We start from the raw sequence: 12093 nt of genomic DNA, 5'->3' as shown, positions 1-12093 counted from the left end.
CCCTGGGGAGGGGGCTGGGGGATGAAGAGCGGGTGGACGGGGGTGGGGGCGGGGGGGGCTGGGTCAGTGTGTCCAGTTCTGGGGCGGGTGAGTGCCGGTGGTGGGGGTGGGCACTCAGTGGGGGGAGGCGCCTGGTGAAGGGGAGGGGCTCTTGGGGGGGGCAGCGCAGTGAGGGGGAGGGATTCAGTAAAGGCAGAGGGGTTCAGCGAGGGGCGGGGCCCACAGTGAGGCGTTGGCGCCTTGCCGGCCGAGGGATGGGCACCTGGGGGCCCCGCCGTTCTCCTCCCGTCCCCGCTGGCCGGTGGCAGCTCTTACCGGCTTCTCCGGTGGCCGCCTTTCTTTTTCTTCTTCTTCTTGGGAGGGGGCGACGCCGAGCTGCTGGACCAGTGCTTGGTCCTGGGTGAGAAGGGGCGGGGGGTGGGGGTGGGGCAGAGGTGAGGGGGGAGGGTGGCCCCATGTGCCCCCCCCCCCCGCCGCGGCGGGCGCTGACCTGTAGCCCCGGTGCCCTCGGTAGCAGGCGGCCGGGCAGTCGCAGCCCACCGGGCCGTCGTCCTCGTCGAAGGGCGCGTACTCCAGGTCCTGCTCGGAGCCCTCGATCAGCCGCGGGGTCTCCGCCACGCTGCCGGCGACAGGGCAGCTCAGCACCCGCCACCGCGGCCCGGCCTTCCGGCGGCCCCTTTCTCCGCGCGGCGCACCGGGGCCTGGCCGGGCGGCGAGGTCGGAATGCGCCGACACCCGGGTCTGCGGCCCCGACCTTTAGAGGGTCAGGCGGGGATCTGGGGAGCCCGACCGGGAGCCTCCCTTACAGGGCGCCAGCCTCAACGATGCCATATTTTGCAAAAGAGAAAGAAGAGTACGGAGCCCTCCCCCCTCACTTAGCCCTCCGCCTTCTAAGTTCTCACCCTCTGGGAGACCCCTCCTCCTTAGTGAGGCCCCTCCCCTCGCCGAGGCCCCTCCCGACACTGATTCTTTGTCCCTCAGTCCCATTCAATGCGCCCCAGTCCCCCCCACTGAGCCCCCTCTTCGGCTGCAGCTGGCCTTCCTCCTCCGCCCCCCACCCTCCAGTCCCCTGTCTGGCTCTGGGGAGGAGTCCCTGGAGTGGGAAGATGGAGCAGGACAGGACCCTGGCAACACCCCGCCCATCATGGCCTCCTCGGTCCCTGCAGCGGGGCACTGGCCTCTGTCCACATCCTCCTGTCCCGTCTCCAAAGGGCGCCACTCACCTGTGCCGTCTCTTCCTCCGGGACCCAGAATCAGACCTGTAGGGCCATAAAAGGGTTCTCTTGAGCATGCCTGGGGTGGCCTGAGGGCGCGATCTGCACAGCATTGGTCATGGCGGCGGGGTCGGGCGGCGGAAGTGAGAGGAGGCCCCAGGGGAGGCCGAGGGTACCTGTCTCGGCGGTGTTTCTTCACATTCTTCTTCCTCTTGCGCAGGGGTGAGGAGCTCCCACAGCTGTGGACACAGTGGTGGTGGGGGTCTAGTGAACTGGGGCCCTGGGATGAGGGGCGGTGGAAATGGCTGGGGAACCCCGGGCGCCTGGGGCCTCAAAGCTGGAAAGGGGATTCCAGGGCCTGAAGCCAACTGCCATTGTACAGAATGAACCGAGGCCCTGAGGGTCCACAAGTTCCCTATGGGTAGTTGATGGAGCTGCCTGTGTTGTCCCCTGGTCACCTTTCCAGCCTTCTGGGCATTGTGAGCGAGGACTGTTTCAAACCCAAAGGTTAGAGGCCCCAATGATGGAATTTCTGGCCTCTGTGGGGAAAAGCTGGCATGTTGGCCCTGTCCAGGGTCCATGAGGCGGCAGGTCTCCAGCCTCTGGGGGACGGCCTTGGCCTCTCTCCCACCCACAGACACCCTCTCCAGGCCCAGCCCGTCCATCGCGGCCCCGCCTTCATTACTGACCTGCACTCGGAGTCTAGTCTCCTCTTTTTGCTGAGGGCCGGGGGAGAAAGAAGGGGAGACAGACAATCGGGCGGGGTTAGCTGGGGCCCCAGACATTGGCCAGGGTCTCACTTAGCACAGGGGAGAAGGCACATAGAGACAGGGAACCGCAGACGACACCAGCCAAACCCCTCCTCCCCTGGCCACTCAAGCTGGAGGTGGAGGCAGGACCCCTGCGGAGGGGGCTGGGGGATGAAGAGCGGGTGGACGGGGGTGGGGGCGGGGGGGGCTGGGTCAGTGTGTCCAGTTCTGGGGCGGGTGAGTGCCGGTGGTGGGGGTGGGCACTCAGTGGGGGGAGGCGCCTGGTGAAGGGGAGGGGCTCTTGGGGGGGGCAGCGCAGTGAGGGGGAGGGATTCAGTAAAGGCAGAGGGGTTCAGCGAGGGGCGGGGCCCACAGTGAGGCGTTGGCGCCTTGCCGGCCGAGGGATGGGCACCTGGGGGCCCCGCCGTTCTCCTCCCGTCCCCGCTGGCCGGTGGCAGCTCTTACCGGCTTCTCCGGTGGCCGCCTTTCTTTTTCTTCTTCTTCTTGGGAGGGGGCGACGCCGAGCTGCTGGACCAGTGCTTGGTCCTGGGTGAGAAGGGGCGGGGGGTGGGGGTGGGGCAGAGGTGAGGGGGGAGGGTGGCCCCATGTGCCCCCCCCCCCCGCCGCGGCGGGCGCTGACCTGTAGCCCCGGTGCCCTCGGTAGCAGGCGGCCGGGCAGTCGCAGCCCACCGGGCCGTCGTCCTCGTCGAAGGGCGCGTACTCCAGGTCCTGCTCGGAGCCCTCGATCAGCCGCGGGGTCTCCGCCACGCTGCCGGCGACAGGGCAGCTCAGCACCCGCCACCGCGGCCCGGCCTTCCGGCGGCCCCTTTCTCCGCGCGGCGCACCGGGGCCTGGCCGGGCGGCGAGGTCGGAATGCGCCGACACCCGGGTCTGCGGCCCCGACCTTTAGAGGGTCAGGCGGGGATCTGGGGAGCCCGACCGGGAGCCTCCCTTACAGGGCGCCAGCCTCAACGATGCCATATTTTGCAAAAGAGAAAGAAGAGTACGGAGCCCTCCCCCCTCACTTAGCCCTCCGCCTTCTAAGTTCTCACCCTCTGGGAGACCCCTCCTCCTTAGTGAGGCCCCTCCCCTCGCCGAGGCCCCTCCCGACACTGATTCTTTGTCCCTCAGTCCCATTCAATGCGCCCCAGTCCCCCCCACTGAGCCCCCTCTTCCCTCGTTGAGCCCCTTTCACGGATCCCTGCAGCCTTAACCCCAGCGTCCTATTCCAGAGGCCCCGTCCCCTCCCCAGCTCCCCTTTTCCCTCGCTGAGCCCCGCTTTCTCAGAGAGCCCCTTCCCTCTTTCTTAGCTGTCCCCTCTCTGATAATCTGTCCGTCCTTAATCCCGCGGTCCCTGAGCCCCCTCCCCTGCCGGAGTGCCTCCTTCCAGCCCCTGCTGCGTCTCTGAAATATTCATAGCCTCTCTTCATCCTCCTCTCTGCAGCCTCCGGAGGCCTGGCGGCTCTTCTCCCGCTGCCAGGCTGTCATCAATCACTGCCCAGTGGCAGTCGGCACAGGCCTCTGCACTCTGCCCGCCCCCGATGCCCCCATCCATCTTGCCGAGCTCTCCGCTTCACTCAGCAGGGACCGCGTCATCTTGTCCCTGCTACCGGCTTGGGAGCCCCCAGCCATCTTCTGCCACAGATGTTTGCTCCCTGCGGGCACTTGGAAGAGTGGAGATTCTTCCTAAAGGCCGCTGGGCTTAAGACAAGGGCAGGAACTTTGAAGCTGCCGATGTGCCCTCATTATGTGCTGTCCCTGAGTCACCGTGTGACCCAGTGCCTGTCATGCTCCCCTCTGAGCCTCTTCTCCAAGATGAGAATGCTAATTACGGTATAGCGTTGTTGGGACAGTTCACTGAGGTCCCAGATGCTGTGTAACTTTGTTTATTATTGAACACGCCCGGAAATAACCCTCCAGAGGCCCAGCTCCAGGGTGGTGCCCCCCCCCCCACCGCCGCCGATCTTCCATTTTTCATTCCGTGCTGGCTTAGACAGTGCCCCTCCCAGATGGAGGCTCAGCCCTGGTTTCACCAGGCTCATCTTTTTCCTCCCCAGAGCGAGGGAGGCCAGGGCTTGGATAGCAGAGCATTAAGGACGTGACATAAGCTTTGGATTCACACAGACAGGGCTGAATTCAGGCATGACCACGCTCACTGCGCCTCCAGCTCCTTATCTATACAACGAGGAAAAGACTATCCCAGCTTTGAGGAGAGGATTAAGTAAGATTCTGTGAAGCTCCTGACGTGAGGCCTGGCCCGCGACTGTTGTCCTGCACACACGGTCACCATTGCCGGATGGAGGGACCCCTGTCAGACACTCACACACCAACACCTCCTCTTCCAGGGAGAAAGGCGGTTTTGACACATGAAAGAGAAACAGAGCAAGGAAGGTAGATCACAGCTACACGGTGAAAGAATTTTCAGGGACAGATCTCCAGCAGAGCACCCACTAAGCAGCTCTTTGAAGACTGATTTTTGTATTTGAAAAAAAAAAGAATGTAACCCATATCTGACAGGGTTAGCTAGCCTTGAGGCTCGTGTCAAGAATGTCATTTGGATCCCAAACACTATCCTGGCCCTGGCAGCCTGGAAGTCACACAGGTGTGATGGGAGGTGTTTCTGGGGTGATGGAGGCTCACTTCATTCCCCTGGCCCTGCAGAGCCAAACACCCGCACATCCCTTCATTCAAACCTCTCTGCTCTTCCCCGAGCTCCTCTTCCCGAAGCCAGCGGCCTCTTACTTCCTGTCCCTGAAATCTCCAACTCCTGGGCCCGTCCCAGGGCCCATTGCCCCCACACAGCCCTCAGCCATACAAACGCCTGACACATAAAACGCGGTCTTTAGCGAAACTGAAGGGCGCCACAAACATTGAGTGGGTGAGCCAGTGGCAGGAGGCAGCTTCCGTTTATCCTAACACAAAAATGATGAAGGTTATTTACAAACGAAAACAGCTCAGTTTGGGCCCTGCCTTCTGCAGGAATCCTTCCTTGCCTCCTAACATCCGAGGTGGGTTAGCCACGGAATACAGGCCCTCACTGGGCCCTCATTCTGCTGGCTGCACGCCTAGAGACATCTTTCCTTTCTACCTCTGTCTCAGGGACAGAGCTCCCTCCCTTCTGCCCCATCCTCCCTCCCTGGGACCTTATCATTTGACCTCTCTCACTTTCCAGTCCTTTCTGGGAGGTTGATCTTGTCTGCTGGGAGCACTGGAAGACAGGCGTGGGGAGATCCAGGCTCAGGGAGATGCACAAGGTTTCAGAACCTTCTGGTAAGCCTTTTCCTGGCAGTTCCAGGGGTATAAATGGGCCTATGCTGAGGCCTTTCTTGCTGGTTTTATGCAGCTGGTACCATTATGTCCACTTTGCAGGCTCTCCCAGGGCTAGAACACTGGGTTCTCCTGTCCTGACCTTCCTGGCTGATAATATCACTAATAAGAATGTTCTCTAATGTTTAGATGGCTCTCCACAGTTCAAATCCCACTCAGAACCAGTTCCTGATTTAGAGAAATTTGCACGCCCCTACTTCATAGATGAGAAAACTGAGGCCCAGAGAGGGAAAGGAACATCTCCTATTCGGGGGGGACCTTTGATTAAGAATGTGAAGTTCACCTAGGCAGTTGGCTTTGAGAATTCATGTGCAGACAGGACGGCCCCCGACTCTGCTGGCTGGGCTTCCCTGCTGTGGATGCTAGCTCAGCCGTCCCCTCCCTGCTCTGTAGGCGCAGCTGTGGGTGTGTGCACTGAATTCTAGATTTGTTTAGCATTTCCTGCCTTAAGTTCACGTTTGTTAGTTACTTTACTCCTCACCGCGACTGTGGAATAGGCAGGGGAGGTGTTCCTCCCCTGTGACAGAACGAACTGAACCCCACAGAGCTGACCAAAGTAAGCCCAGCTGGAGTCCACTGCAGAGGGACCAAGGGCAAATCGAGGTTGAACCCAGCACCGCGTGGAACACCTGTTGGACAGGCTTCCCAGGAAGGGCTCCGACCTGGGAAGAGACTGCCAGTCACACGCTCTTCCTCCTGACAGCAGTTTCGCTAATTAGCTGGTTCTGTTTCCCATTTGCCAGGAGCCTAATGGCCAATTGACAGATGAATGAATCCAGACAGAAGAGGAGGAGGATTCCAGGCAAAGGGGCCGCCCGCTCCGCTCCGTTCACTCGCTCAGCCTGTGTGCCAGGCCTGCCCGGGGCCGGGGGGAGGGGGCAGGGGTGGCAGGAACAAGGGCCTCTCCTGCCTCATCGGGCCTGGGGCCTCTCCTGTAGCTCCTCACAGCACAGGGCAAAAATATGACAGGTGCATATGCTACTAATCTAAGGCAGGTGCCGCGTGCTGTTCTGAACACTTTACATACACTTATCTCATTCAGTCATTTAATACTCAACAAGCCTCTGATGTGGGTATCATCATTGATATCCTCATAGCAAAAATATGAGGCATGGAGAGGTCACAGTATGTATAAAATTAGACACATGGAAAAAAAAAAACACTGGCATTTGCTCATTGTCTTAGGAAGTAGCATATGAATATTGTTTTCCAGAAACCCTCTCTCCCAAACATTTTGTTATATTACATAACTATGAAAACAATTATTCTTTTTTTAAAGTATCCGGAGTAAACTTTAATGGTTCTGCGCTCTTACAAACCAAGATGCAATATAATCTTATGTCCATATATGGAATGTGCATTATATAGTGGTGAAAACAATTATTCTTAAAGGTTGTCTATTAAAGTGAAAAAAAGAACAAAGAACTGATAACAGACATAGAAGTAAAGAAAACATTGTATATATCCCAAAGAGGAGAAGATTTTACTTTTATCCCAGGAATAAAGTGGTTTTTAGAGGCAGCCTTGAATGATGGGGTAGATTCGAACCGTGCGCAAGGGTGTTTCCGGCTGAGGGCCCAGGATGAGCAAAGGCGTGGAAGTGAGAACGTGCAGGACGTGGCTGCGAGCTGCCAGCAGGTCGGGCTGGCTACTGCGTGATACCGGGAGTGGGAAAGCCAGGCTGGGTCTAGAGTGTGGAGAGCCTTCAGTGCCACGCCAGGGAATCCAAATTTGACTGCCTGGAGGGTGGGGAACCACAGAAGTTTTCTGGGGCAAAATAGGACTCCCCACATGAATCAGTTTCCAGACAAAGGCATGTCCTCTCTCAGTGTCTCCGGGACCACACTCTCCATCACTTCTCTGCCAGCTTAGAGTGCCAGCTGCCCCACTGTTCTCCTTGTAGTGTCACCCATCTGATCCATCTGCCAAAGGAGAAAGCCCCTAAACACCTGTCTGACCACATCACACCTCTCAAAAGCCTTCCACTGGCTCCTACCGTCTATGGGATCACACCCAGAACACCGCAGTATGATGTTCTGGTGTCCAGTGTGGAGAGTAGACTGGAGGGGATTTACTCCATGATCTCAGACTTCCAGCCTCCAGAACAGTGAAAAGTAAGTTTCTGTTGTAGATCAAGGCACCCAGTTTACGGTACTGTGTTATAGCAGCCCGAGGTGCCTAAGACAGTGGTGGTGATCATCCAGCGGTGATGTACGTCTGCTGTGTGCCAGCCACTAAGCCTCACACTTACAGTCACTGTTTCAATTAATTTCCTCTACAGTCCTTTGAGGATGGTACTAATATCTGCATTTTATAAATAAAGAACTGAAGGCCCACAGAAATCAAGGACCTACCCAAGTCACACAGCTGGGGTGTGGTGGAGCTGGGATACGGAGCTCAGGGGGTTAATATTGAACTTAGAGGATAAGACAGGTGGGGTGTCTGATGCCAGGGCACACAATCTCCCTCCACTAGCCTGTACTCTGAACTAAGAACTGAAGACCTGGTCGGATGCCAGGTCCACAGGAAGGCGTATGACCAATCTGTTGCTAGCCCTCTGCCGCCTCTCTGCCTCTGGCCTTGGGTTCAGCACCACAGACAACTCTTCCCAGCCTGGGAGTAATCCAGGCCACCATCACTGCTGCAGTCACTGTTTGCAACGCTATTTTCACACCATTTTGGCTGCCTGAGCTAGAAGAAGGCTTCTGGTCTCAACCCTTCCCTGTGTAAAGGAGGAAACTGAGGCTTTGGGGGAGATTAGGCAAACCGCACTGTTTTAGGCACCAGGGATACAGCAGTAAACAAAATTGGTAACGAACTTGTCCTCAATGTCTTCTAATATTCTAGTAGGATCCCAGGACCCTGCCAAGTCTATATTCTCCTCTGCTTCCAGAGCAGGGGTCCTCCTGGACTGTCAAGTCTTCCTGACGCTGCCTCTTCGGAGGAACCCTTCCTGACTGACCACCCTAGCCTGTCTCGCTTCCCCCACCAAACACGCACAGAGCTTGAGACTAAGTTGTTCAAGTGGCCACATTGTTTCTTCTTGTCCGCGGCTGCCAGTAATTCCTGGTTTCAGGTTGGAGGTTTGTGTTTCCACCCAGGGAGCAGGGGCAGTCTTTCCCTGCCCCCCACACCCGCCCCCCCTCATAGCACCAGCGCAGGGTTCGGCATACAGCACAGACCCGCAAGGACTTTCCTTCCGATGATGGACACTGCAACCTCTCCATGACATCCTGCCCAATGTGTCCCAGTTCTTAAATGCATCATTCATTCAGTCATTCATTCATTCCAGGAAAGAGAAGATCAGGACTTCTGGAAAAGACTTGGGAGTCATCCACTAACAGGAGAGTGTTCCAGCTGGGGGATGGATGAGATTCCCCAGGAAGAAGAGGGAAGGAAGACCTGGGGAAGAGACCTGAGGACGTGACAGATCCCTGGGGGGAGCCAACACCCGAGAAGTGGGCAGGAGTGAGGGAGGAACAGAAACCACCAGAGGGTAGGAGGAAACTCACAAAGAACTGAATCCTGGAAGCCAGGGGGAAAGCAGGTCTCCACTGGGGAAGTACAGCGGCGGCATGTGCCAGAGAGAGGCCAGGCCTGCAGAGGAGGCCAGGCCAGGCCTGCAGAGGAGGCCGGGCCACGCTAAGGGGGGCTCAGGCAGCCACAGCCCAAGCAGGTCACTGGAGTCATGGGGGCAAGAAGCCAGACCTCCATGGCTTAAGGAAGTGGAGACAACGTGTACCACAGGCTCTGCAGAAATTTGGTGGAAAAAGGAGAGAAACATGTGGGCTGGAAGCTGGAGGAGATAGCAGAATTGAGGAAGGACAGGGAGTAGATTAAGAAGGCGCCCAGGAGAGGGCAGGCGGGATGGCAGGTTTGGGCTGGAGGGGCGGTTATCTCTGGAAGGGCCCAGAGAAGGTGGCAAAGGTAGATTCCGGACGAGGCCTCCCGCCCTCACACTGGATGGAAGAGGAAAGGGTGGCTGATTTTCCAGCGGAGCCCTGGGGGGATCTGGGGGGACACAGGTCAGAAAGGCAGGACCTGCTGGGTTTGGAGGTGGTGCGGGTAGCAGCGGAGGATCTGGGTGTCAGGAAGGTTGAGAAGGGAAGGGAGGAGGGGCTCGCTCCCTTGGTGGTGGGGGGCACCTTCGGGCATCAGTGAGATGGGCACAGCAGTTGCTGAGGGGTGCTGTGGGTTCTGGGAAGCTGGAGAGAAGGAGGTGGTGGTGGTATGACTTCTTCCCGCCTCTGGGGAGGAGAGAGCATGCCCGTTGAGCCAGGCTCCCCCAGATCACCCATGAGCCCCCCACAAACCCGAGGCTGCCGTGACTCTGCTTCTTCTTTTTTTCTTTTTTCTTTTTGGCCGCGCTGTGTAGCACGCGGGATGCGAGCTCCCCGACCAGGGATCGAACCCGCGCCCCCTGCAGTGGAAGCGCCGAGTCCTGACTGCTGGGCCGCCCGGGAAGCCCCCCCGGCTCTGCTTCTGCTCCTACTCAAGCCAGAGAGGCGAGGTTAAGTGGGGTTAGGAGGGGATCCCCCAGCAGTCTAGAATTTCTGCAGAAAGGGCTTCCCCGCTGCCCATCGAGGTCCATCCACTGCTGCCATGCTGTTTGCCCTCAAGACAACGGCAACAGGAAGATCGCTCAGAAGGTGCTGCTGTCGTTTTATTTTTGTGCCAGTAAAGGTGCACAGGGACTTAGGGACCCAGCAGGATGCCATCACCCAGCCATGCCTGGACACTTGCAGTCCCCGCCCTCCTAGAGCAGCTGCTCCATTTCATATGGTTTTGAGTGGTTGACGGTTCTCCTGTAATCTGAGACAAAGTCTGCCTCCCTGTAACTCCCCTGTTTGAGCCAAAGCCCACCCGGGGGGGCCACAGCACCCCAGTGCTCCTTCTGTCCCGTGACAGCTGCAGAGATGTGGCCGCCGCAGAGCCCATGCTCTCTGTCCCCGCTAGCCTTTGGCTAAGCCAGCAACGGCATTTAGTGCATTTGTTCTTATTTTTCCAGCGTCTGTGCTTGCTCTGGAGGCCACGTCACAGGTGGTGGTAGTTGGGGCAGAGGGGCCAGCCCATCCGCCACTGACAACACTAGGGTGAGAACGCTTCTCAAGTTCCTGATTCGCAGCCCAGGGTTCCCTGGGCTGAGATCTGGGGTGCCTCCCCTACCGCTGGGCGATAGACAGAACCCAGCGCACAGGGAGAGGGCCTCGGGGGTGCCCAGGTGCCCAGCGGCTCCTGCTTGTGCCCCGGGCCAGGCCGGAGCTGCCAGTGGAAGAGAGCCATGCCCTCTCCTCCTCCTCCTCTTTCTCCCCCCTCCAGCCCCGACCACCTTAGGGATCCCTGGGAAAGGCCCCTCTGGCCCCCAGCCGCTGCCTGAGCCTGCACTCTCCCTGTGCCCTGCCCCACCCAGGCAGCACTCACACGTGGCCCCCAGGCCGGTCCTCCCTGGCGAGCATTCCCTCCTTCTCCATTAGCATCTGCCGGAAAGTCCTGACCTTCTGCCGGGTCTCCTCCTCTGAGTACCTGTGGGGTACAGGGAAGATGAGAACTGCTGTCTTGGCTTTGGTTTCCTCCCCACCTGCCCGCCCCCCAGCCCATCCCCCCAACCCTCAGTCACGTGGGCACTTCCCAGCTTGCACCGACCCGTCCAAGGTCACACCACCACCAGGACTCTCAGTTCTGGGGAAGCTCAAGGCCTACCTGTTTTGCACCAACTCAGCCAACCAATCAACTAAACAAACAAGCTACCAGCCAAACAAACACATAAACTAAAGGAAGTGTTGCTCCCAGGAGTGGGGAGACCCACCAGGGGAGACGGGGCCCTTCCTCCTGGCCCTCCCCCACCCCAGGGCAGGCCTCCCTCCCACGTCCAGGCTGCAGTCACTCTCTGGAGACATTTTAGGGGACAAGTGAGACCCGTGGCCTTGACACATACATGGCCTTTTCTGCTTTCCTGGCCTCAAGGACCTCTGATCCTCACGAGAGCCTGGGGAGATCCTCAGCACATCCCCGCCTCTGCAAGGTCTAGGCTGCCAGGTGGCTGGCCCGGGATCCCAGGGGTAGATCCATTGCTTCCCAGCTTGGGATGGGGGGTGGATGAAGTCTGGGCCTTGGGTGGAAGCTCCGGACTTCTCTACTCCGCTCTCCCTCCCTCCCTGAGGCTAGGGACCAAAGCCCAGAATTATCTACCCCTCATCCTTGTTCCCACACCCTGGGCTTGGTCGTAACCTCTCTCACACCACCACTGTGACAGATGTCCGTGCTGCCCTGTGCTCACCCAGCCCCCGGCCCTGTGCCCGGCACACGCAGCTGTCCAGTGGATGCTGCTGAGTCTTGGGGTCCCAGGCTCCCACCCTCTCCCCTTCCTGGGCCGCGGGTCATTGTCCTGGACAGAAAATATGGTGACCACATAGGAACCGGGGTCCCATCTTCTTTGTCATCTGACCATCCACCCTCTGTGCACACAGCAGGCCCAGCCCGCCCCACTCAGCCCGTCCATGCAAATGGTACATTGTTCCCTCTCAGGGACCCCGTCTCTTTTCTCCTTCTTTCCTCTCCTTCAGCAAGCATTTGGGATTGACCCGCCTTTTTTTTTTTTCTTTTTTTCTTTTGCGGTACGCGGGCCTCTCACCGTTGCGGCCTCTCCCGTTGCGGAGCACAGGCTCCGGACGCGCAGGCCCAGCGGCCACGGCTCACGGGCCCAGCCGCTCCGCGGCGTGTGGGATCTTCCCGGACCGGGGCACGAACCCGCGTCCCCCGCATGGGCAGGCGGACTCTCAACCGCTGCGCCACCAGGGAAGCCC

General features: G+C 58.8%; 1 protein-coding gene across 1 annotated transcript in view; it reads right to left on the bottom strand.

Annotated features, from left to right (window-relative positions):
• The window catches only part of SRRM3 (serine/arginine repetitive matrix 3), a 33704-nt gene that overhangs the window by 15007 nt on the left and 6604 nt on the right, over positions 1–12093 (bottom strand). The window contains exons 2-7 of the mRNA XM_028498045.1: positions 10712–10813; positions 2604–2732; positions 2429–2509; positions 1904–1933; positions 1391–1453; positions 1224–1259 (exon numbers count right to left, since the gene is read on the bottom strand). Of these exons, the coding sequence (XP_028353846.1) occupies positions 1224–1259; positions 1391–1453; positions 1904–1933; positions 2429–2509; positions 2604–2732; positions 10712–10813 (441 nt within the window). The remainder of the gene's footprint in view (positions 1–1223; positions 1260–1390; positions 1454–1903; positions 1934–2428; positions 2510–2603; positions 2733–10711; positions 10814–12093) is intronic.

This window comes from Physeter macrocephalus, chromosome 14 (genome assembly GCF_002837175.3).
Source record: "Physeter macrocephalus isolate SW-GA chromosome 14, ASM283717v5, whole genome shotgun sequence".
NCBI lineage: Eukaryota > Metazoa > Chordata > Mammalia > Artiodactyla > Physeteridae > Physeter > Physeter macrocephalus.
Note: the sequence above shows the minus strand (reverse complement) of the source record. Positions and strands in the feature narration are given on the sequence as shown.